Source organism: Macrobrachium nipponense, chromosome 7, assembly GCF_015104395.2.
Source record: "Macrobrachium nipponense isolate FS-2020 chromosome 7, ASM1510439v2, whole genome shotgun sequence".
Classification (NCBI taxonomy): Eukaryota; Metazoa; Arthropoda; class Malacostraca; order Decapoda; family Palaemonidae; genus Macrobrachium; species Macrobrachium nipponense.
The window spans coordinates 102064105-102085001 of record NC_061109.1 but is presented as its reverse complement, the minus strand read 5'-3'; the positions used below and the strand labels follow the sequence as shown (position 1 = coordinate 102085001).

Genomic DNA, 20897 nt, shown 5'->3' with positions numbered 1-20897 from the left:
CTTGTGCCCTCCTTGCTTCTTCTGTTCTGTAACTCACTTTTCTCTTAGCACAATCATATGTTATGTTGAAACCCAAATAGTACCCCTATGAATCAACAGCCTCTGCCATTTCACCAGTCTTGTTCCATCTTCCTGGTCCCTTACTACCACGCTCTTCCCCACTTGACTGACAGACCTCTTCAACATTCGCCTCCTACAAACGCTTTCAATCTCTTACACTGGTGTCTACAATCATTCTCCACTATTTCCACGGCCTATTCATGACCCAGTTACATACACAACAACTTTGTATTCAAAGCCTCTGTCCTTTCTTTGACTTCTTACATTACTCCTTTCACAAAGACTCCCTTTTACGCAAAACCATCCTCTCTCACGTCTACCTACTCCAACATATACTTTGCTTCCACCGTAACACCTTGATTTCTCTTAGTGCCTTACCTTCTAAATCGTACATCCTCAACACCTTATACACTACCTCTTTATTAATTATGTCATAAATTCTCATCAGGACCAGGCATACCCCGTGTGTATCTTTTACCCTCAAGCTTCTAGTATACCTGTTTCATAATCAATAATTGATCCTCACACCTTGTTTAAACCCAGACTATTCATCCGTACCGATCCCTCATTATCTGTTTATTTATTTATTTATTTCGTACAGAATCATACCTTCCTTTACATAATAAGTAATGGTAAGCCCCATAATTCTAGGTCTCAGCTTCATCTTTACATACATACATACATACATACATACATACATACATACATACATACATACATATATATATATATATATATATATATATATATATATATATATGTTTAAATTTATGCATATGTATGTCTATGAATATTATGAGAGAGAGAGAGAGAGAGAGAGAGAGAGAGAGAGAGAGAGAGAGAGAGGGGTGAGGGGGGGAGTGGGGGGTCTAGTTTGCAAATGTGAAAAGTGGAAAAATCTGCGACGTAACCTTGTTCCCTGAGGTAATGTTTCCCACTCAATGTAGTCTTGCAGGATGATACCTCATACCCTCTCAAGGTCTATCCAATAAAGGACAATTTACATACAAATATGACATTACCAGGTCGCCTTTAGATCCTTTCCTCTGCCAACTTCAGAGAAGCTCACAAAGATCCGTTTTCACTAACTTCCATCGTCTGAGATTCCCTCGTCTGTTTCTACAAATTCCATGACTTCTTTCTTTCGGTTCAAGTTCTGCGTCAAACAGACAAGTCAAATAAAGACTTGTAAAGGTGAAAATTCTATATTTCTCTTTCCTATCAGTATTCTTTAAAAAATTCAACAAATGGATGACATGAGTCAATTGAATATATTAATACAAAATTACAATAAAAGGGTATAATAGACGCATATTTTCCTTTCATCAAGGTCTTTGATGACCCTGTGTACCAGGTAGGGATAAATTACGCTACAGCAATCAAGGATAGCTGCATAAATAAATAAATGAATAAATATGGCTTATCAACGAGGCCACAAAGAGAACGCATGTTGGATCATATGACACTGAGAATGCCCAAAGCTTGTTTGTATGGTGTTTTTACGTTGCATGGAACCAGTGGTTATTCAGCAACGGGACCAACGGCTTTACGTGACTTCCAAACACGTCGAGAATGAACTTCTATCACCAGAAATACACATCTCTGACTCCTCAATGGAATGCCCGAGGATTGAACTCGCGGCCACCAAGGTGGCAGGCCAAGACAATACCGATCACGCCACCGAGGCGCTTGAATGCCCAAAGTGAAGTCAACAAAATGGTGGCTGGATGAACTAAGTCTAGAAAATGTAATACGAGTACATAAAAGAGGAAGACATTTCTGATGAACATCATTCGTCTTTGTAACAGATAATACGTGTTATCTTAATTTCATGGGCTACACTATCAAATATCAAAGAAAAATGTTGATCTATCTCTCTCTTTCTCTCTCTCTCTCCTTTCATCAACATATCGAATTGATGTCTCTTGTAATTGAAGATGCCCAAGAGCTTTCCTTTTCTGGTACACGGATTAATGAATAAGTTTAACGAACCAAAGGTGTTAGGATCTCAGCGTCAGCTAAGGTGCTCAGATTTCGTATCTAATTATGATGTCTGATCAGCCGCTACCCAATATGCACTTCCTTTTCAATTGCTAACGCGTCTTTTGGGAACGTGTTTTCGTTTTCGACGAGGTTATTCATATCTGCTGAAGTGTACCTAATATTAGTCTTCTATCTTTTCTTTTAAATCTCTTGCAAAAAATGGGACAATCTCGATAGGAGGGAAAGGAATTAGACTTGCTCTGGCAGATGATTTATAGACTAATGAACTTCAGAATTTATGAAGACTATATGACTTCCCTTTTTTACGCTGAAAAATGTGTAAGATTATAGAGAACTGTTGCTTCTTGGTATTGAAATACGTCCCATAGAGATTCGTACTGGAAATTGCAGGCCATAGGTCTGATCTACAGCAAGCTCTCGAGGTTGAGGAAGTAATGTTAATATATATATATATATATATATCTATATATATATATATATATATATATATATATATATATATATGCATACATATATGTGTGTATATTATTCTTTGGTTCTAGTCATAAACATAATTTGAAGCTACTGGATTTGGGTACTCTACTACAAGTTCTCTAACTATTAGCACTAGCAAAAATGTGAAGATCCTACCGTACCAGCTTGTGATAAAAATCGAAACTCCGTGGTTCTGCCATTTCGTAACTCCCGAACCGAAAACATCCTTCCTAACATTGTTTGGATTAAGATTTCTAAGCATTATTTGACGAGAGTTCGTCTGCTTGTAACAAAGTATTATTATTGAAAAGTCTAGGTTTTAAGGAAATACCTACCACGTTTCACCTCTTATTGTAGTGTTATATATAATTATTAGAATACTGTGCTCGCCAATAGTACTAGAAACCCAAGCACCTTATGAGACCATTCTCTGCCACGTAAAATTTCAGTCCTGTACCTTAATCCTCCTGTTGATATACAGGTATCTGAGTGAAATTATTAGTTTTATATAATATAGGAGAACATGAGTTTAATTGAGGTTACCCGTGAGCCGTGACTCTGCCGGGACACTTAAACATTGAGGGATTCTCTGATAAAGAAAAGCAATTTGCTTTAGAGGAGGGTAAATGATTTGGGACTTATCCATAACTAGTAACATGAATTTAAACAAATTTGGAACGTTAATTATATCAGTGTAGAAAGTCTCTAAACCTCCAGGTTGTTATCATTCTTTCATAAGATTCTATAACGAAGCAAAATATAATCTGCACATGATGTAGAATTTGTAGCATACCTGTATAATTATTTATTATTCACGGAGGGTTGAGAAATGCATACATACACTCAAAATAGCGAAGAAGGTTGGGGTACTTGTCAGGCCTGGGATTTTCAATGAATAATTGATATATGGCTAAACTCTGAACAACGTATAATGCAGTTTTGCACTGCTTGCAAGCCAAGTTGTTTCTATTAGAAAGGGATGCAGATTCAATCTTGTGCTGGGCGAGATTAGGCTTCAGGAATGTCTTTTATTTTACAATGTTACTAAAACAGGTTTTCCTTGTTATCATCGGATACCCTCTTACGGCTATTTTTTTCGACCACAAAAATATAACAGAGTAGTATACACCAAATAGACAATGAAGTCTTGATAACATCAAACTGTGTATCTCGGCTAGTGAGATGACGACGCGCCCAGATCATGAAAACCAACATCTTAAAGCATGAAAATGTAAGTAAGAAAAAAAAAAAACTCGCAATATTTCACAGCTTTGGAATAGAAATTAATATCTAATACAGTGAACAGTTATTTTTCCTGTGAACAGAGGAATGGCAAAGAATACGTAAAGTTAATCGCAATCAGGTTGCAAGATATGGCTAATTTTAGCCAATGTGGCTAATTTGCGAGCAATGAGGCTAAAAATATTTCCTAGCCACTTTTCTTATGGCTTATTATGGCTAATTTGCTGATCTGATGAATTTAACATTATGTATATAGTATATAATATATTATTGGAGATAAAATTTGAAAAGTGTGTAAAGGATGCAAAATTGGCTGCAGAATATAAGGAAGCAATAAAAGGAAGATGTCTACTTTCTAATTGAAGCGAATAGTCAGTTAGATAAATGGTGTGGTGATAATTCTGTCATAGTAACAACTCTCGGATTGTTTCAACCACAAAAATGTTTGTCTCAAGTAAGAACAGCATACGAGGATTTTGCTAAATCATTCCATGACTTTGTAAAAAAATGAAGACTCAGCAAAGTTGTGTTCTCAATATGAAAAGTTACTGTTGTCAACTGGGAGAAGGAATTTAAAGGTGAAATTTCCGCCAAAACTGTTGTTTTGGATAGCTGTGGTTAAACATGAGAATGCTTTAGGAGAACACTGCTTCAGAGAACTTGCTCAAATTGTGTTAAATATTTGTTCGATTCCAATATGCACAATTTTGTGCATAAAGTTTCACTTAATGTTGACAAATAAGTGCTGCAAAGATTCCACAGTAACGCCAGATATGCTTACTCTGTGTAACAGGGTTGCCAGATTGGGCTACAAATCACAAATTGGGCTACTTTTTACTCCTTTGGGCGACCAGATTTCCCAATTTGTTGCTTGCGACTTTTTGGGCTACTTTTGATTTGACTTGGGCTATCTTATTCGATTTGGGCTACTCTTATTCATTTTGTATATAATAATAATAATAAAATAATAATAATAATAATCAATAATAATAATAATAATAAGTAATAAATAATAATAATAATAATAATAATAATAATAATAATAATGTGGCGCCGTGGAGGAGTGGGTTAGGTCGTCAATAGACTTAAGTCAAGTTAAGCAACATTGGGGCTGGTCAGTCGTTGGATGGGTGACCGCTCTCCTCGGCGTTGATTCCTTGGGAAAGGATCTTTACCATAATTTCCTCAGTCAACTCAGCTGTACCTATCCCTGATGGGGTAGGGTCCAGCTATGGGTTAAATAGCAAAACTCAGCAATGATGGAAAGAAATGAAGGAATAAACGACAACGACGTAAATGGAACCTCTGGCAACAGAGGAGTTCGTCCGGCAACCAGGTATTCAACCCAATTGAAGGGGAAGACGGTCAGGTACTTGGAGGTCGTCATCCAGCAACTGATCACCACAACGACAGTAATCAACAGCCTGAGATTGGAGCTACAGAGGCAAAAAGGAAGAAATGGACAAGAGAAGAAAATAAGGAAATATGGAGATACTACATCAGAAGCATCCCGACGGAGAGAGGATATAGAAGAAGATTGGTCAACATCTGGAATGAGAGGAATAACACCCCCCAAACAGAGCAGAGGCTGGCAGACCAAGTAAGGAACATAAAGAAAAAGAACTGGTTCTCCCCAACAGAAAGAGAAGAAGTGGAAAGGGAAATGTCACACGACAACGAATTAGACGAACTGAGAGACGATGCCACAGAAGACGACAGGGAGGATGAGGGATCAAACAACTACACACGAAGAAACACCGACGAAGTAACAGAGAGGACGGAATGGGTAGAAAAGATTAGACAATGGATGGAGCCAGATATAGAGAGAACAAAAATCCCCTCCATGAAAGCCTACAACACCAAGAAATTAAGGGAGAAAACAAGTGAGGTCAATGAAATAATGGGCATAATACACACCACCAGTATCACAGAAACAAATGGATGGAGCCAGATACAGAGAGAACAAAAATCCTCTCCACGAAAGCCTACAACACCAAGAAATTAAGGGAGAAAACAAGTGAGGTCAATGAAATAATGGGCATAATACACACCACCAGTATCACAGAAACAAATAACTTGACATATGCAGGAGCAAGATTAGTAGCAGAACTGATGGGGATTCGAACACCAACACCACCAGCAGAACCAACCGAACAGAAACCAAAACAGCAACCTCCTTGGAAAAGGCGCCTGAAAAAGCAAATCATGGTGATGAGATCTGACTTGAGTAAACTGAAAGAGATGGCAGAAAAAAAGGCTAAGAAGCAAGAAAACAAGGGAGGAACTCAACGAGAAATACAAAGTACAAGAGAGGGGACTAAACAACACAATAGAAGATGTAAAACAGAGGCTTAAGGCCAAAACACACAAGATCCAACGGTACATGAACAGGAATAAGGGATACCAACAGAACAAACTATTTGGAACCAACCAGAAAAGACTATACAGCCAACTAAGAGGGGAAGACAACCACCCAGAAATTCCTGAAGCCGAACCAAGTAAGAGACTCTGGGCAAACATATGGAGCAATCCGGTATCACACAACAAACATGCAACATGGCTCCAGGAAGTCAAGGAAGAAGAAACAGGGAGAATAAAACAAAGATTCACAGACATCACGACAGACACAGTCAGACACCAACTAAAGAAAATGCCAAACTGGAAAGCCCCAGGTCCCGATGAAGTCCATGGATACTGGCTCAAAAACTTCAAGGCCCTACACCCACGAATAGCAGAACAACTCCAGCATTGTATCTCAAATCACCAAGCACCCAAATGGATGACCACAGGAAGAACATCCTTAGTACAAAAAGACAAGAGTAAGGGAAATATAGCCAGTAACTACAGGCCTATCACCTGCCTACCAATAATGTGGAAGTTACTAACAGGTATCATCAGTGAAAGGCTATACAACTACCTAGAGGAGACAAACACCATCCCCCACCAACAGAAAGGCTGCAGAAGGAAGTGTAGGGGCACAAAAGATCAGCTCCTGATAGACAAAATGGTAATGAAGAACAGTAGGAGAAGGAAAACCAACCTAAGCATGGCATGGATAGACTATAAGAAAGCCTTCGACATGATACCACACACATGGCTAATAGAATGCCTGAAAATATATGGGGCAGAGGAAAATACCATCAGCTTCCTCAAAAATACAATGCGCAACTGGAATACAATACTTACAAGCTCTGGAATAAGACTAGCAGAGGTTAATATCAAGAGAGGGATCTTCCAGGGTGACTCACTGTCCCCACTACTCTTCGTAGTAGCCATGATTTTCATGACAAAAGTACTACAGAAGATGGATGCCGGGTACCAACTCAAGAAAAGAGGCAACAGAATCAACCATCTGATGTTCATGGACGACATCAAGCTGTATGGTAAGAGCATCAAGGAAATAGATACCCTAATCCAGACTGTAAGGATTGTATCTGGGGACATCAGGATGGAGTTTGGAATAGAAAAATGCGCCTTAGTCAACATACAAAAAAGGCCCAAAGTAACGAGAACTGAAGGGATAAAGCTACCAGATGGGAGCAACATCAAACACATAGATGAGACAGGATACAAATACCTGGGAATAATGGAAGGAGGAGATATAAAACACCAAGAGATGAAGGACACGACCAGGAAAGAATATATGCAGAGACTCAAGGCGATACTCAAGTCAAAACTCAACGCCGGAAATATGATAAAAGCCATAAACACATGGGCAGTGCCAGTAATCAGATACAGCGCAGGAATAGTGGAATGGACGAAGGCAGAACTCCGCAACATAGATCAGAAAACCAGGAAACATATGACAATACACAAAGCACTACACCCAAGAGCAAATACGGACAGACTATACATAACACGAAAGTAAAGAGGGAGAGGACTACTAAGTATAGAGGACTGCGTCAACATCGAGAACAGAGCACTGGGGCAATATCTGAAAACCAGTGAAGACGAGTGGCTAAAGAGTGCATGGGAAGAAGGACTAATAAAAGTAGACGAAGACCCAGAAATATACAGAGACAGGAGAAAGACAGAAAGAACAGAGGACTGGCACAACAAACCAATGCACGGACAATACATGAGACACACTAAAGAACTAGCCAGCGATGACAATTGGCAATGGCTACAGAGGGGAGAGCTAAAGAAGGAAACTGAAGGAATGATAACAGCGGCACAAGATCAGGCCCTAAGAACCAGATATGTTCAAAGAACGATAGACGGAAATAACATCTCTCCCATATGTAGGAAGTGCAATACGAAAAATGAAACCATAAACCACATAGCAAGCGAATGCCCGGCACTTGCACAGAACCAGTACAAAATGAGGCATGATTCAGTGGCAAAAGCCCTCCACTGGAGCCTGTGCAAGAAACATCAGCTACCTTGCAGTAATAAGTGGTACGAGCACCAACCTGAGGGAGTGATAGAAAACGATCAGGCAAAGATCCTCTGGGACTATGGTATCAGAACGGATAGGGTGATACGTGCAAACAGACCAGACTTGACGTTGATTAACAAAGTCAAGAAGAAAGTATCACTCATTGATGTCGCAATACCATGGGACACCAGAGTTGAAGAGAAAGAGAGGGAAAAAATGGATAAGTATCAAGATCTGAAAATAGAAATAAGAAGGATATGGGATATGCCAGTGGAAATCGTACCCATAATCATAGGAGCACTAGGCACGATCCCAAGATCCCTGAAAAGGAATCTAGAAAAACTAGAGGCTGAAGTAGCTCCAGGACTCATGCAGAAGAGTGTGATCCTAGAAACGGCACACATAGTAAGAAAAGTGATGGACTCCTAAGGAGGTAGGATGCAACCCGGAACCCCACACTATAAATACCACCCAGTCGAATTGGAGGACTGTGTTAGAGCTAAAAAAGAACGAAAAAAAAATAATAATAATAATCATACTAATGATCTACTGCTGACACTACTACCCCCATTTTCTGAATTACCTCTAGAATTAGCTGATGATCAGTCTAAGATAGCAGATATTGAGAGTCAGTGGCGAAATATGTTGAACCTAGACTGGAGTAATATTTTCAATGGGAAAGTCCCAACATCAGGAACTGAGTTCTGGACAGAGGCAACTGATGTAACCAACGCAGGAGGTGAATTAGTTTTAAAGGATACATCAGAATTTGCATTAAAAGTCTACAGACTCCCAGTAAATAATGCTCTAGTTGAAAGGGTTTTCTCTAGAGTTACACGAGTTAAAACCAAGTTGAGATATCGAATGGGCTTAAAGCTTTTAACCTCAATATTGAGAATAAAGACCAGTCTGGAATTGAATGGCAAATGCTGTTCAACATTTGAACCCAAAAGATCCATGCTGAAATACGACTCTTCAATCTATAAAAATGAAAAAGATGATGATAATATGGAAAGCCTACTGAATGACTTGGTACTCTAGTTAAATCTGGAAGAGAGTGGTATGTGGTTTAATTCTTTTTTTTTTTACAAGGAAGAAGTTTACTTTAGTTGCGAAAAAGAAAAGTGTCCTAATTTTTCAAGAAAAAGTTATTGATTTTGAAAGGATGAAATGTATTTTTAGTTTTGAAAAGGAACAATTTAAGTTTGTTTAAAAAGGCAATAAGATATTTAAAAAAAAAATTCCTCAGATTTGAAAAGAGAATTTGACTTCAGTTTTGAAAAAGAAATGTGTACCATATAGCCGGGATTAAACACTAAACTGTAAGTAACAACTTTATTGTGCTATAAATATGCGTGCATACAATACACATATATAGATATGATAAATAGTAATTTGTATTATGCTACAAATATATATATATATATATATATATATATATATATATATATATATATATATATTATATATATATATATATGATAATTTGGGCTACTTTTACCTGAAATTAGCTACTTTTTAAGTGTTTGTGCTACTTTTAGCCAAAAGCATCTTGCAACCCTGCTGTGTAACAGTACTATGCACCAGTCTTCACTAAGCCCTCCACTCCAAGCACAAGTAGCAACAATGAACTAGAACTTGACAACGAGGTCGAGGAGCAGTTTGAAGACATTGTTGCCACGAGCTTTTAATAAAAGGTGTGTTTTTCACACACATTTTAAATGCATGTTTTTATCTTGTACTTACTGTAAAAAAAATATATATATTTTTCTAACTGGCTAAAAATGGCTATTGCTTTATTAATGTAATGGCTAGTTTTGTCTGAATATCTGGTAACCCTGATCGTAGTACTACTGTAGTAAGCAGTACAGTAGTACTGTACTTGGTCAGTTGTCACTTGCCACTTGAGTAACGGAGTCTGGCAATTTTCATAGTGAAAGGATACCATGGTGTTGGTGTATCGTGTGTGTTGTGTTCTTCCTAATTCGTTGCAGTGAAATCATCCGTATACCTAGATTGTGTTAATATCAGTGAAATGTTATTACTACCTTCTTTACATTCCCTTAGATTGAAAATGACTGTATATTGGATGTTACTATAAGCTTACCCATACTCTTGCACTAAACACTGATGTTGATACAAGGATACAAAGACGTATACTACCTATACTCGATTCACTTAAGGTAGATTCTTGTGCCTACGAGACGTTTGTTTGGCGACCTCTGATTGGCTGGTACCTGGAGGTAGGCCGCTCACTCAGTCTCATTGTTTTCGTCTGCGGCTTAGAAAACTAGCAATATGTTTATATTTCTTCAATCATCTCACGCTTTGCCAAGATAGGAAAGTTTTGGTCATACCAAAGGATTCGGTATTAATTGTACAACTATGTCTTCTTTTCCTGAAATCAATAAGATAAAACACAAAGGAATTACAACGGGTAAAAGTGAAGAGAGAAGTATTTAATTCTTTATACCTGTTTTTATTTATAATCGGATTTTTAATAATTTCATGTCATCAAGATAAAATAAACTTGTGTTTCCATACAATAAAATCACCCTGAATACGCTAGTGCCTTCAGATTTTAGATGCATGTAATATGTGAAGAGAAAATGAAGAATATGTCTTATTATGTTGCATCCTACTTGACTCAGCCTGAAAGGAAGTCAGTCTTCCTTAATTCTTTGTTGTGTATTACTTCACTGTGCACTGTGATTATTATTTCATATCACTCAAATAAGTCTCTGATATCTCTTTCGTTTGAAAATATATTCATATAATAAAATTTAAAATATTCTTAAACAATCTGATTAATGCTTAAGCTGAGTTGAAGAGTGCAAAGTCTGTTCACAGAGTTCAACTTCTTTGCTGTACTGAATTCCCCGCCCGCTTCCAGCCTAGATCTCTGCTAACGTTGCCAGATGCATCCATCTGATATTATTATTTTCCTTATCAGATAATGTCCAGACATACTGTATGATATTGGATTGAAAACATTCAGCAATCATAATGGGAATTCTATGTATTTAATTACAGAAAATGTAATGATATAACATGGTAAATATTGTCGAAACTGCAACCTTTTATATCGCTAATTGGCAACTCTAATCTCTCGCTGAGACGACCAATACCGTCAAACTTGAATCATTTACAGATGCAACATAATTAGACATATTCTTCATTTTCTCTTCACATACTAAACGCATTCAAAATCTGAAAGCACCAGCGTATTCAGGGTGATTTTATTGTATGAAAATACCAGTTTTATTTCTTGATCGCGTTAATGATGCAAAATCCGATGATAAGTAAAAACAGGTATAAAGAATCAAATACTTCTCTCTTCACTTTTACTCGATGTAATTCCTTTGTGTTTTATCTTATTGATTTCAGGAAAAGTGACAAAAAATTCCCTATCTTGAGCAAAGCGTGAGATTAATGAAGAATATAAACATGTTGCTAGTTTTCTAAGCCACAGACGAAAATAATGAGTCACTGAGCGAGCAGCCTACCTCCCGGTACCAGCCAATCAGAGGCCGCCAAACAAACGTCTCGTAGGCACAAGAATCTACCTAAAATTAATCGACTATAGTATGTCGTTAAACATTCGTTAAGATATATCACGTCATATAACACAGGAATTATTGTGCATTGTGGCTTACTGGTTCTCCTTCACATCTGGTGGTAGGATTTCTGATCAAAGCCCCACCTTGTTAAACACACACACACACACACACACAACTTGTATCTTTAGAAGCACAACGTTTATTTTTTTAAAGTTTCAAAGATCGATACTGATCGGTTATCATCCACTTGGAAAAAAAAACACATAACTTGGAGGATAAATATTTTCAGAAATACAAACAGTGATTTTTTTCCAAATTTCAAAGGTCGAAACTGAACTATTATCATCCATTTGTTTCCAAATATGCCAAGAAAAGTATTTCCGATTATGTCCAAAAACTAAAAATAAATAAATAAATAATAAAAAACTCAAAGTATATTCAATCTCAAAAACAAAAAAACAAACAAACAAACACACCATCGATTAAACGTCCAGAAGCCATCACATCTAACACACATACGCACATACACACACACACACACACACACACACACACACACACACACACACACATATATATATATATATATATATATATATATATATATATATATATATATATATAAATTTATAAATAAAAATTTTATATGAAAAACTTATGACTTCGTGGGAGGTGAAAAGTATAGAAAAAAAAAAAAATTCCGTTCCGAGCATTCCTCTGAGGCCGAGAGGAGGCGTCGTCGATCTCTCCCCCCCACCCCCCTCCAGAAGGACAAATGCAGCCGCAGCTCCAGCTCCTGGAGCAGCCGGAGACTCTCTCATCAACAACAGCAGCGGAGAAGAAGAAGAAGAATCCATTGGAGCCAGCAATCGAAGGCGTTCTTCGGATCTGCGAAGAAGACGAAGAAGAAGAAGAAGAATCCATCGGAGCCGAGGTAGCCAGCAATCGAAGGCGTTCTTTGGATCTTCAAGAAGCAGCTCCGGAACCCGAGTCCTGCGACGTGGCAGTGGCAGGTTTAAAAACTAGACGTAGAGAGAGCAAACGTACAAGGTTGACATTCATCATGTTTGAGCTATATTGCATATTACTTGTGATACTGGCATTCATTTACGGCGACTTGTACGCTACAATCATTTACGACTTGTGTGATTTCTGTTGTTGTCGAGGAGTCGACAGTGGTTTCCGAGCACCTGGTGCTCTTCTTGATGCCGCTGTCGATTATCTCGAACCAGAAATTATCGTCGATCACCCGAACAGCAGCTTGATGGCGCCATCTTCTGCCTTTGCCAGACCTACAGGTTTGGCCTTGTTGGCAGCCTTGGCGCTTGCTGTGTGCTGGATGTATGGAATGTCTGGACGAACGTCTGATGTTTTGGAAGAATGTATAGAAAGCGAACGAATGGATGTGAATGATAGCGAGGATGATGATGAACATGATGTATGTGATAGCAAGGATGATGATGAACTGAATATGAGCGAATGTGAGGATGATGATGTTGATGAAACTGATGTATGTGATAGCGAGGAAGATGATGAAACGAGTGAAAGTGAAGCAGATGATGAAACCGATATGAGCGAAAATGAGAATGACCTGGAAACTGACGCTAGCAAAGTGTCTAGACTGGAAGAAAGTCTAGAACTGGAAGATCTGAAAGATAGTATGGAGGAACTCGTAGAACTGGAAGATCTAGAAGCCAGCAAGAAGGAATTGGAAGAGACCCCTAATATTGAAGAATTGGAAAGCACTGAGGAGGAAAGAGAGCTGCCGAGACTACGTCAAGAACAGCCAGATGTAGAAAGGCAGAGGTTGGAAGAAACTCTGGAAAAGAGTCAGGTCTATGGTACTAGAATGGAATATCTGTGGAAGGAAGCAGAAAAGGCGATTGAGCAGATTCAATGTCAACTTGAGGATAAAGATATTTTGCTGGAAAAGAAGGCAGATGAGAGAGCAGCAATGAACAGACAAATCGAGAGTGCCTGCCTGCAAAAGGAACAAGTTTTGACTGAAAAGCGGCGCCTAGAACACGACTTGGAACTGGCTCTAGACCAAGGAGAGAAGATAGAGAACTACAATAGAGAACTGAAGGAGAAAATAGTGTCTCTGGAGAGACAATTAGAGGAGAATGATAATTTGCTAAAGAAACAGGACGAAGACGAGAAAGAAATGAAAAGTCTCTTCCAGAAGAATATGGTCGATAAAGAAAGAGAACTGGAGTACGCTCAAAAGAAAGGAAATGAACTGAGCCTCAAACTTAACGAGGCAGAAACTTTCATTCAAATTCTTGATGCAGAGAATGAAGATTTGATGAGGCTCATAGTAGAACACAGGGATTCCTTAGACCAGAAGGAGAGGAAAGTCGACCATCTACAAGAATTACTGGCACGTCAAGCGATAGAGTCTGAGAACGACCAAGAGAAAATGAGGACTCTGGAAGTGCAAATGACGGCCATTGAAAGCACTGTAGAAGAACTGGAAAATCAACTAATGTATGTTAAAGAGAACCAAGAAGATCTCCAAGGAAAACTTGAGCTCACTGAATCAGAAAAGTCTAGACTTAGGGAGGTTGCAGCTGACCTACAAGATAGAAATTGTGAGCTTGAGAAAAACCTGGCAGATGAGACCCAGAAGAACTTGGTACTAGAAGATCAAGTTCAGTTCCTAGAATCAGTTTTGCACCAAAAAGAATCTCAGTTGGTCTACGCATCAGAAATCCTAAATGCAGAAAGAGTGAAAACTGAGATTATGGCCGAAGAACTACAAGTGATGAGGAACTGGGTCTCAGAACTAGGAGCAGAGAATGCAAACTTTAAAGAAGAATTAGAAGCAAAAGCAGCAAAAGTGACTTCACTGAATAAAGAGTTAGACAATGAGAAGAAGAAGACCCAAGTTCTGGCTGGAGAAGCCCAGGTTATGAAGAACTGGGTTGCAGAACTAGGAGCAGAGAATGCAAACTTTAAAGAAGAGTTAGAAGCAAAGGAAAAAGAAGGGCATGCACTAAAGAAAGAGTTAGACAATAAGAAAAAGCAGACCCAAGTTCTGGCTGGAGAAGCCCAGGTTATGAAGAACTGGGTTGCAGAACTAGGAGGACATAACGCCAAGCTTCAGGATGAGATAAACGAAAACCACCTGAAAATAAATTCACTTCTGAAATCTTTAAGGAAGGAAAAACAGAGGAGCAGACATCTCCAGGATGCTCTCCATCATGGTAAGGAGATGGAAAAATTGTTGAAAGAAGAAAAGATGAGAGGAAGTGAGATGGCGGCTTCCCTGAGAACCGTCAAAATAGAGCTCGAAAACAGGGATCTCCAAATTGAAAACTTCTTAAACATGGAGAGAAAATTGATATGCGAAAAAGAAGAACTTGCCAAGAAACTAGGCGTCGCTCTCAATCACGGGAAGAAACTGGACAGCTTGCTGGAGGAGGCAGACAAAAAGGCAAGAAAACTCTCAAACTATTTTGAGGAGGAGGTCCAGAAAAGGGAGAACCAAATGAGAGATTTCTTAGGCAAAGAGGAACAACTCAGTGCTGAAAAGCTAGAGTTGGTAGAGAGATTAGAAAATGCTGTCAATCTTCTGATTAAAGAAGAGAGGGAAAATGTACACTGGCAGCAAATGTTACAGGAAAAGGAAAAAGAACTAGAGACGCTGAGGAAAGATGAAGAAGACCATCACAAACAAAGGAAGAAGATGGAGATCCAACTTGAGGAAGATGAGAAAGAGCTACAGCAACTTAGAACGGAATGTGAACAATTGAAAGAAAATTGGAGGATACAAGAGGAAAAGATGATCAGGGAACAACAGCATCTCAGGGAGCGTCAAAGGAAACAGGAAGAGGCTCTGAGGGAGCAGGACAAATACATGCTAATGACGCTTCTCCATGGGACAGCTCAGAGGAACTTCCATCTGCAACATATTGCACTGCAGCATGGAATTGAAACTCTGGACAACACCAATGACAAGGAGAAGCAAGATGAAGGGCAGGAAGAGGACCTGTGGATGAGGAAGGATAAACAACACAGGAAATACTCCGATGCCCAGCGTGATAGGACCAACTACCGGAAGCAGTGGGATGCCCTAACTCAGACATTGAAGGACCTCACTAATGGAGATTCTGACATGGACTGTGAAATTTCCAACAAAAAAACAGATGACACAACTTGTCATCAGAGGAGCGAAGAAGAAATCTGTAAGATCGAGCCCCTCAGAGGCGAGACTCGTGAGGAAAAGGAGGACTAAGCCATCTGCAACACCCACCAAAAAGGCCAACATGAGTGAGTCACGGACTGACTTGATGACCATGGGGTTGTGCGCACATCTTCAGCAGCGTCGGAGGGACCCCATGATTCCCCCACCTTCGAAAGCCGTTCCCCCACGGCTTCCCCCCAACCCCCCGAAGGTGTTCATGGTGGTTGCTCTTATGTTGCTTTGGGTGTGCGTTCAACCCCACGGTCATCGGGCCTTTTTGTGACCCATTCATGTTTGCTCAGAGTAGTCGAAAAACATGACAACACTGAAGCAGAGAGGCACTGAAATGGAGGAGCTGCAGAAAGCGAGGAAGAATGGCAGCAACTCCCCTACATAAGAAAGTTGGGCAGGCTTTCCCCCAGGGACAAACACTGGGGAGGCAATAGCAAGATCAAAAGCCCAAGGAGAGGCAGAGAATAAGGACAAGAAAAGGCAGCTGGATCAATGGAATGGCCTTTAGAAGATGTCTCGAGGGCCAAGTCTGAGACACGCCAGTTCAGAAAAAAAAGGAGGCAAAATCTTGATGCCTCGCTTTCCACAGCAGGAGGGGGTGAGTGACCCATGACACCCCCCCAAAAAAAACCTACAGGAGTGAGTCACAGACTGACTCGGCGCACATCTTCTGCAGCGTCAGAGAGACCCCATGATTCCCCCCAACACCCTCGAAAGCCGTTCTCCCACGGCTTCCCCCCCACACCAGAAGGTGTTCATGGTGGTTCCTCTTATGTTGCTGTTGGTGCCCGTTCAATCCCACAGTCATCGGGCCTTTCTGTGATCTGTTCGTGTTTGCCCTTTGGTCCCAGTCAGGACAAGCTCAGCAACTGAGCCTGATTTGGATGACTTGATTCATTTTCCTGCTGTGGGAAACACAACATTTTAACCTAGCCACTGAATTGGGTTGGCTTGCCCGCCAGCCCAATTCAGTGCCGGTCCCAAGCCCGGAAAAATAGGGAGGGTTGGCATTGTCCGTAAAATATCTGACAAAACAACGAGAGAGAGAGAGAGAGAGAGAGAGAGAGAGAGAAAGAGAGAGATTTGTAAAGTAAAACCAGAAGTAGGAAAATCTCCCATTAAAACCATGAGAAAAATTTTATAAAAACTTTGTTGAATGCAACACTTAGAGTTACTATAGGATTTAGCCTAAATTCTACAGTGCTATGCACCTAGCATTCACATTTTATTCTTTGATATAAAATTTGATATATTTCTAAGAATAAATTCCAATGAATAAAAGGTAAATACTACGTGCGTTCCTTTGTAGACTTAGGTCTAATACTACAAATAACTCTAACTGTAGCATTTAACTGAGCTTATATAAAACGTATCTCAAACTGGCTGCAGGTGTTGGGTGCGGGTGGAGGGCTGTTGAAGGGTTCTGTAGTTGTGGGTGGAAGGTTGTGAGGTATAAGGTAGTGGGTACTGGACAAGTGGATGACTGTGGGTGTAAGGTTGCGGGTACAGGCCAAGTGGATGACTGTAGGTGTAAGGTTGTGGGTAGAGGCCAGGAGGATTTCTGTAGAAAGTAAGGTTATGAGCAGAGGCCAGGTGGATGACTGTGGGTGTTAAGTTGTGGGTAGAGGCCAGGTGGATGACTGTGGAATGTAAGGTTATGAGCAGAGGCCAAGTGGATGCCTGTCGGTGTAAGGTTGTGGGCAGAGGCCAAGTGGATGACTGTAGGTGTAAGGTTGTGGGTAGAGGTCAAGTAGATGACTGTGGGTGTAAGGCTGTGAGCAGAGGCCAGGTGGATGACTGTGGGTGTAAGGTTGTGGGTCAAGGCCAAGTGGATGACTGTGGGTGTAAGGTTGTGGGTAGAGGCCAAGTGGATGACTGTGGGTGTAAGGTTGTGGGCAGAGGCCAGGTGGATGACTGTGGGTGTAAGGTTGTGGGTCAAGGCCAAGTGGATGACTGTGGGTGTAAGGTTGTGGGTAGAGGCCAAGTGGATGACTGTGGGTGTAAGGTTGTGGGCAGAGGCCAGGTGGATGACTGTGGGTGTAAGGTTGTGGGTCAAGGCCAAGTGGATGACTGTGGGTGTAAGTTTGTGGGCAGAGGCCAAGTGGATGACTGTGGGTGTAAGGTTATGGGCAGAGACCAAGTGGATGACCATGGCTGTAAGGTTGTGGGCAGAGGCCCGGTGGATGACTGTGTGTGTAAGGTTGTGGGTAGAGGCCAAGTGGATGACTGTAGGTGCAAAGTTGTGGATAGAGTCCAAGTGGATGACTGTGAGTGTAAGGTTGTGGGTAGAGGCCAAGTGGATGACTGTGGGTGTAAGGTTGTGGGTAGAGGCCAAGTGGATGACTGTGGGTGTAAGTTTGTGGGCAGAGGCCAAGTGGATGACAGTGAGTGTAAGGTTGTGGGTAAAGGCCAGGTGCATGACTGTGGGTGTAAGGTTGTGGGTAGAGGCCAAGTGGATGACTGTGAGTGTAAGGTTTTTGGGTAAAGGGCCAGGTGCATGACTGTGGTGTTAAGGGTGTGGGGTAGAGGCCAAGTGGATGATGTGGGTGGTAAGTTTGTGGTCAGAGGCCAAGTGGATGACTGTGATTGAAGGTTGTGGGTAGAGCCAAGTGGATGAGTGAGTGTAAGTTTGTGGGGTAGAGGCCAAGTGGCTGAACTGGTGAGGTGTAAGGTTTGTTGTAAAGGCCCAGGTGGAAATGGACCTGTGCAGGTAAGGTTGTGCGTAGAGGCCAATGAAATGACTGGAGGTGCAAAGTTGTGAATAGAGTTCCCAGTGGGATGACTGTGAGTGTAAGTGGGGTAAGGCCAATTGGATGACTGTGAGTTAGGTTGTGGGTAGAGGCCAAGTGGATGACTGTGGGTGTAAGTTTGTAGGGCAGAGGCCAAGTGGATGACTGTGAGTGTAGGTTTGTGGGTAAGGGGGGGGCCAGTGCATGACTGTGGGGTGTAGGTTGTGGGTAAGGCCAAGTGGGATGACTGGGAGTGTAAGGTTTGGTAGAGGCCAAGTGGATGACTGTGGTGTAAGTTTGTGGCAGAGGCCCAAGTGATGACGTGGGTGTAAGGTTGTGGGTAGAGGCCAATTGGTGACTATGATGTCCAGGTTGTGGGTAGAGTACAAGTGTATGACTGGGGGTGCTAAGTTGTGGGCAGAGCCAAGTGGATGACTGTGGGTGTAAGGTTGTGGGTAAAGGCGCTGTGCATGACTGTGGGGTGTAGAGGTTGGTGGGTAGAGGCAAGTGGAATGACTGTGAGTGTAGGTTGTGGGTTAGAAGGCCAAGTGGATGAATGTGAGTGTAAGGTTGTGGGTATTCGGCCAAGTGAATGACCCTGTCGTTATAAGGTAGTGGGTAGAGGCCAAGTGGGATGACTGGTGTGTGTAAGGTTGTGGGTAGAGGCAGTAATGACTTGTCAGGTATAAGTGTGGGTAGAGGCCCATTGGATGACTGTGAGTGTAGGTTGTGGGTAGAGGCCCAGTGGATGACTGGTGGGTGTCAGGTTGCGGTAGAGACCCAAGTGGATGACTTGTGGTGTAAAGTTGTGGGTAGAGGCCAGGTGATGACTGTGGGGTGTAAGTTGTGGGTAGAGGCCAAGTGGATGACGGTGTGTAAGGTTTGTGGGAGGAGGCCAAGTGATACTGAGGGTGTAAAAGGTTGTGGATAGAGGCCAGGTGGAAATGACTGTGTGGGTGTAAGGTGTGGGTAGAGGCCAAGTGGATGACTGTCGCTATAGGTAGGGTAGAGGCCAAGTGATGACTGTGGGTGTAAGGTTGTGGTAGAGGCCAAGTGGAGACTGTGAGTTTGTAAGGTTGTGGGTAGGGCCAAGGTAAGTGGCTGATCGGTGGGAGGTGTAAGTTTGTGGGCAGAGGAGGCCAAGTGGATTGAACCTGTTGGGGTGTAGGTTTGTGGGTAGATGGGCCAAGTGGATTGAACTATGAGTTGTAAAAGGTTTGGTGAGTCCAAGTGTATGACTGGGGGTGTAAGTTGTGGGCAGGAGGCCAAGTGGATGACTGTGCTGTAAGGTTGTGGGTAAAGGCCAGGTGCATGACTGTGGGTAAGTTGTGGGTAGGAGCCAAGTTGGATGACTAGGGTGTAAGGTTGTGGGTAGGCCAAGTGGATGACTGTGAGTAAGGGAAGGTTGTGGTAAGGAGGCCAAGTGATGATGTCCGTATAGTAGTTTGGGTTGGGAGGCCAAGTGGATGAACTGTGGTGTAAGGTTGTGGGTAGGAGTCCAGTGGGAATGACCTGTCGGGTATAATGGTCCAAGTGGAATGACTGTCGGTATAAGGTAGTGGGTAGAGGCCAAGTGGATGACTGTGGTTGTAAGGTTGTGGTTAGAGGCCAAGTGAATGACTGTCGGTAATAAGGTAGTGGGTAAAGAGGCCAAGTGGAATGACTGTGAGTGTAAGGTTGTGGTATAGGCCAAGGTGGATGACTGTGGGTGTGAAGGTTGCGGGTAGAGACAAGTGGATGACTGTGGTGTAAAGTTTGTGGTAGAGGCCATGTGGATGACTGTTGGGTGTAGGTTTGTGGGTAGAGCCAAGTGGATGACTGGGGTGTACGGTTGTGGGTAAGCCAAGGGTTTTGGTGCATGACCTGGTGTGGTGTAAGGTTGTGGGTAGGCCCAAGTGGATGACTGTATTGTAAAGTTTGTGAGTAGAGGCCAATGATGACGGTGGGGTGGTAAGGTTTTGTGGGCCAGAGGCTGTGATGAAGGTGTGGGTGGTTAAGGTTGTGGGTATTTAGTCCAGTGGATACCTTGAGTGTAGGTTGTGGGTATAGGTCAAGGTGTATTGGCTGTGTAAGGTTTTTTGTGGGTAGAGGCCAAGTGGATGACTGTGGGTGTAAGTTTGTTGTGGATAAGTGGGTCCAAGGTGGCCATGACTGTGGGTGTAAGGTTGTGGGGGTAGAGCCTAGTGGGGGAATAACCTGTGAGTGTAAGGTTGTGGGTAGAGGCCAAGTGGGTATGACTGGTGAGTGTAAAG

General features: G+C 41.5%; 2 protein-coding genes across 2 annotated transcripts; one reads left to right on the top strand and one right to left on the bottom strand.

Moving 5' to 3' along the window:
• Positions 1 to 12493: 12493 nt before the first annotated feature.
• Positions 12494 to 15955, top strand: LOC135217664 (myosin-11-like). The gene has a single exon (XM_064253633.1). It carries the CDS (start codon positions 12494 to 12496, stop codon positions 15953 to 15955), a length of 3462 nt encoding a protein of 1153 aa, XP_064109703.1.
• Positions 15956 to 19407: 3452 nt separating this feature from the next.
• Positions 19408 to 20505, bottom strand: LOC135217663 (putative proline-rich protein 21). The gene has a single exon (XM_064253630.1). The coding sequence runs from the start codon at positions 20503 to 20505 to the stop codon at positions 19408 to 19410; it is 1098 nt and encodes a 365-aa protein (XP_064109700.1).
• Positions 20506 to 20897: the final 392 nt, after the last annotated feature.